Below are 5,575 nucleotides of genomic sequence, written 5' to 3'. Positions count from 1 at the left end.
ACAGACTTTCAGTAGAAGACACCCACAATTATCAAAGAACAATGTGATTCTTTGTTTTTAATTGCCCACAGGCTAACTCTGGCCATCAAGATTTAGATGAGGCCCACGAAATATTGCTAAAAATCATTTTACCAGCCGAGTTTCTGTTAATAGCAAAGCTACCAACTATTCTGGCATATTAACAAGTCTGGCTTTTTTTCTGAGTGCGTGGAGTATTGACATGGGAGGAAACTAATGCTGGAGATAAAGGATTAAGAGGGGTGGGGGAGCTGATAGATGCGAAAACATTGGTGGCGGATCCGGGTGTGGCATTCTCAAGGACATATAATCCTGATGAAAACACTACTTCGAAGAAAACGTACTTCTAAAGTAAGAACATGCCATTTTCGGGAATGTGGTGTCTATTTTAAAGTTTTTTTTAATGTGAGCCCTTTTCGGCAGTGGCGTACAGAAGTCTTGAAATGGGGGGGGGGGCTGATGGGGGTCTCATCAGATTGGAGCTGGTCACCAGCTTAAAAATGTTGAATACCCGGGATTTTTACAGTATTATGCTATTTCAGTATCAAAATATCGCTTTCAGAAATACAGTAATTGTCCGAATTAAGAAGCGTTGCTTCTTAATAGATATTTGGACCACCCTTACAAGAGGATACATTGTACTTAGTTTTACTTCGATATTTATGTATGTGATATATACCTTTATAAGTTATTTTTCTTTTTGGGTAATTTTTAGTAGTTTAAATTAAGTATCTTTTTAAATTTGAATTTTGTAAATTAGACGCACCGTCGTGTGGACGAGTGCCGCTGTACTATAAAAGCGTATGCTCCAATAAATTTAATTTGAATATTACAATTTGATAATACACAGTAGTTTTCAGAATAAAATTAGGCCTAGGCATTATTCTATATACCATTTAATACAATAAAACAAAAATGATAAATCATATAGTTGCACTTATTCCTCCACGCCAGTATCATTTTTAATGTCAATATGCAATTTTCAGTATTTAAAAAATACAAAAATAAAATAAAATCGAAATTCTAATCTAAACTAATAGATTTCATTCGTGGATGCATTGTCCTTGTCCTATTGTTTAAAGACCCACACGAAGCCGGGCTACAGTATTCAATTAAACGCGGGCTTTCAACATCCAATAGGAAGCTTTAAGCCGATAAGGGATTGCCGTGAAGCCATAATTTGCATATCTAACTCTATAAGTACTCTGTTCCACTTCAGTTCTTCACGCATCTATTCGAATTCGTATAGTCTAAACTGAAAGTATGCCTCCAAAGACTTCAGGTAAAGCTGCCAAAAAAGCCGGTAAGGCTAAAGCCGTCAGAGCTGGCGACAAGAAAAGGAGACGTAAGCGAAAGGAAAGCTACAGCATCTACATCTACAAGGTGTTGAAGCAAGTTCACCCAGACACTGGTATCTCCAGCAGAGCCATGGGAATCATGAACAGCTTCGTCAACGATATATTCGAACGTATTGCCGGTGAAGCATCTCGTCTTGCTCACTACAACAAGAAATCTACCATCACCAGTAGGGAAGTCCAGACCGCTGTCCGTCTCTTGCTGCCCGGTGAATTGGCCAAGCATGCCGTCTCTGAAGGCACCAAGGCTGTCACAAAATACACCAGCTCCAAGTAAACCTTGTCCAGTTTAAAACCAAACGGCTCTTTTCAGAGCCACCCTAAATGTTCAAAAGAGATTTGTTGGTATTCGTCTGTTTAAAATGTTCAACTTGTACCGTACCTAATAAAACATACATCATTCATTATACAAAATTCTAATAACACGGGGTTACATAACTTTACAAATGTATTGTATTGTATTTCGACATTAGGAATGATGCGCTACATTCTATTTGTGGGTTGCATTCTCGTAGGAAGGTACTACAGTTTCTTGAGTAATAATTTGATTTTGATTCTCCCTGATTGAACCAGGAATCACTGAGAATGTGTTTTTTGTTGTTTTTTTTTCAAAAGGGCCCAAACTCGACATTGATTTATTTACACTTTTGGAATGTTCCTGTCCACGCTGTCATTTGTACTTGTTCCTTGTATTTGCTGTTTTTGCAAATTGCTTTCTCTCCTCCATGTTATTACAAAGTGTTGTCCTTGCGTTGCCGTTGTACCTATTGTATTATTTTGTATTGTGTTATATTCGGTACGCGCCAAATCTCATGTTGCCGCCAACCCTACCTACCCTAAGACTATAAGAGTATTCTGATTGGCTAGAATAAAGATAAAAAGGCGCCTATTTATATTAAGGCAAGGAGGGTGGGCATTGTGTTTTCTTATTTTAGACGGGGAGAAAATAAAAATACACTTTTATTGGTGAATGTAGAAATGGGATTGTTAAATACGTTGAATTAATATAATTAGGAAGAATGGTATTTTTGGAGATTCCAAGGCAGCGGCGGGCGTAATAAGGTGGGGGGGGGGGGGGATCCATTTTTGTGCCGGAGTGTGCGCTAATTGGTTCAGTAAATTTGACTGGTTCTTGAAAAAGAAAAAGTGTAATGCACTTTAATACTCTACTCTGACTTCAAACTTGTCTCACTCCAAGAAGGTTCAAGTACAGTACTAATGAACGTGCATATTTGAATTTATATAATATAGGAAGAATTATAATTTTTTAGAGATTCCAAAGCAGCGGCGGGCGTAATAAGAATAAGGAGTGGATCCATTTTCGTGGCGGAGTGTGCGCTAATTGACCAAAAATAGAATTATTTTTTTCCAAATCATCATTATTGGCAGGTGGCGGGTTCTTCGCTAAACAGGATACCGTATATAAAAAGGAAGCAGGTCAACTCGGCCACAGGTCAACTCGACCGCAAATCAACTCGGCCACAAGAAGTTCGGCTGCAGTCAACTCGGCCACAAGTTAACTCGGCCACAAGTCAACTCGGCCACAAGTTATTTGTAATTAAAATGAAATGTAAATATTCCAGTTTCTGTATCCTTTTTCTTCAATGATTAAAATGAAGTACACAGTATATTTTAGTAAAATTCTGATCATCGTCGTGAGATCGTTGCATTCTTCACACTGTACTCTTATTCAACAGAGAAAACCCGCCACTTACAGAATGGAATAAAATCTGACAATTGTAACATTAACAATTTAAGCAATCTTAATAATTAAGAAAAACACATATATTTTACATGTTAAAAATTTATTTTGAATCTGACTAAAATCAAATGAATGCACGATGGCGTGCATTTCGATAATATTTTCTTCAGAACCACGCCAAAGAATTAGGCCTACGTTAATATTAGGTGGGGTGCAGCATCTAGTATCAATTATCCACAATAGGAACAATTGGTATTGCTGGGTGACAGACTTCAGTCCTTTATATTTGTTCGACCACTGGGGGCTATGTTTGAAACCCGTCAGTGACAAGATGCATCCAATGACGTGAATCACCAGTGACATGTCGGTCCTTTTCAAATATTTACTTTAATAATACTAATTAGTCATAATAACGATAATAAAGGTGATAACAACAACAATATTAATAGTAATATTTAATACTAGTATGGTAATAATAACGATATTTAAATATCTATTTTAATTATACTAATTAGTGATAATAACATTGAAGGTGATAATAGCAATAATAACAGCAATAATAAATTAAAGATAACGTTTATTTTTATAATAATAGTAATACTAATAAGTAATAATAATAATAATTATGATACTTATAATACTAGGCCTACTTCGATAATAAAGGTGACAACAACAACAATAATAATAATAATAATATGAGAAAAATACCAATAAAACACCAATAACAATATTTTTAAAATTACTATTATTAAAATAATAAGTATACTAAGACAAATATATAATAATAATATTAATTTTAAAAATCGAGAAATTTTTATTATTTATATGGTAACAATAATAATATCAGCAAAAATTTAAACAACATAACAGGTCGAGATCCATGAAAAGTCGTATATAAAGATGTGGGTTACCCACATCTTTATATTTGCAAAGGTAATTAAAATTGTTTATTGAGCAGATTAATCTCACTGATAAACAATTGTACAAATTCGGCTGATGCATATGAACTTCTATTTAGAGACATAATTTCTTTCCAAAAAACTTAATAAACGTTTACTAGCACCTCATATCGACTTTTGAATGGTGAAAATCGGCTCAGTATAACCCATTTTATTGAGTACAAATTTTAAGTTAATAGAACATACTGCTGTTACATCTTCTAGTTTTCCCCCACCGTTGTATTTAGGTGCACGCTACAGTATACCATATACACAATGAGCCTACAACTTTGCATAGCAGAGTTCCGCACGAGTGATTCAGCCCACATCTTTATTATATGTCTGAGTTAACGCATGAATGGTTTTATGGACCTTCTCGGGACTTTTTTCCTACTCCACATTTTTATATCTAATTTTGCTGAGAGTTCCGCTTGAACAATTTCGTGGACATTTTGGTATCTGCTCATGACATGCTTCCATCGCAGGGTTTATAATGTATTGAAAGGCAAAATCTAGGAAGAGAAGCCAGCAAGCTTACTCTCCGGAGTTTTAGAAGTTATATTATTTTTTCTTTTTATATTATTTTGCTTTTTAAGCTGCGCTGCTGGCACCTAGCTATTGTAGTCTTGCTTGATTGTGTATTGCCTTTTTTTTTATCTTAAAATAAATGAATGATTATTAGATAGGATAATTTATATGAAAGAATAGTGGTGGTGGTGCTGTTCTTTATATTTGAAAACAGAGACCTGCATATGAAAAATGAAAACTCAAAACAGAACCATTTATATTTTACGCATAAGTCGAAAAAGGCCAAAGCAATGCTCTAATCAAAGTTTTATAGTAGTTAGGCAGACGGAGCACCAAAGTGGCAAAAAATTATTTACAAAGCGATTTTTGTTGGAAACTGTTGATATCGACCTGGAATACCACCAAAAAAAAAGTTGGATGGATTTCGGCCATCGGAAAATTTTGTTATGACCTTTTACCTAAAAAGGGTAATTCTATATATAGTAGCAAGTTGGTGGGGGTAGAATAGATACGGTAGCCATATCTTATCCTAAACCCGTAATACATGCATTTTTAAGTATAAAATATCATTGTTCAGTACCACTACATTTTTTTTTTATCAAGGGTTATGCAAACATATCATTAATGATGCAAGAAACGGTCAAAGGTCATTGCAACAAATTGGCCCATCCCTTAACAAAGCAATTGATTATGTACATTCCTTTTGAAGTTCCTGCTTTTTTCTCTAAACAAAGTGTTTTATGGCTCATTAAATCTTAATTTTTTATAATAATTTCACAATGGCGTCCAAAGATGTCCGACATACATTTTGCATAGCTATTATTCAGTAACAGGTGGCACTTACTTGGCAGTGGAAATTTTTTATTTTCTGGGTCATAATATACCATGCAATAAAAAAAATGTAAATCTGGTTTAAGGAATATATGAACAAATATTGAATTTAAAATAAAAATAAATATGTAATAATAAGTAAGGCACATGTCATTGCTGAAGAACCACAGATTCTTCTGGACGCTTAAACCACCATTCCATTG

The 5,575-nt window shown here is 34.7% G+C and overlaps 1 protein-coding gene across 1 annotated transcript; it reads left to right on the top strand.

The window, feature by feature from the left end:
• The first annotated feature begins 1,281 nt into the window (after nt 1–1,281).
• LOC117116984 (histone H2B, gonadal-like) lies at nt 1,282–1,923 on the top strand. Its single transcript, XM_033261152.1, has one exon. It carries the CDS (start codon nt 1,282–1,284, stop codon nt 1,648–1,650), a length of 369 nt encoding a protein of 122 aa, XP_033117043.1. The 3' UTR covers nt 1,651–1,923.
• The last annotated feature ends 3,652 nt before the right edge of the window (nt 1,924–5,575 follow it).

Source organism: Anneissia japonica, unplaced genomic scaffold (genome assembly GCF_011630105.1).
Source record: "Anneissia japonica isolate Jap-2015-1 unplaced genomic scaffold, ASM1163010v1 scaffold287720_len810639_cov167, whole genome shotgun sequence".
Taxonomy (NCBI): domain Eukaryota; kingdom Metazoa; phylum Echinodermata; class Crinoidea; order Comatulida; family Comatulidae; genus Anneissia; species Anneissia japonica.
This window is presented reverse-complemented; position numbering and strand designations above follow the sequence as displayed.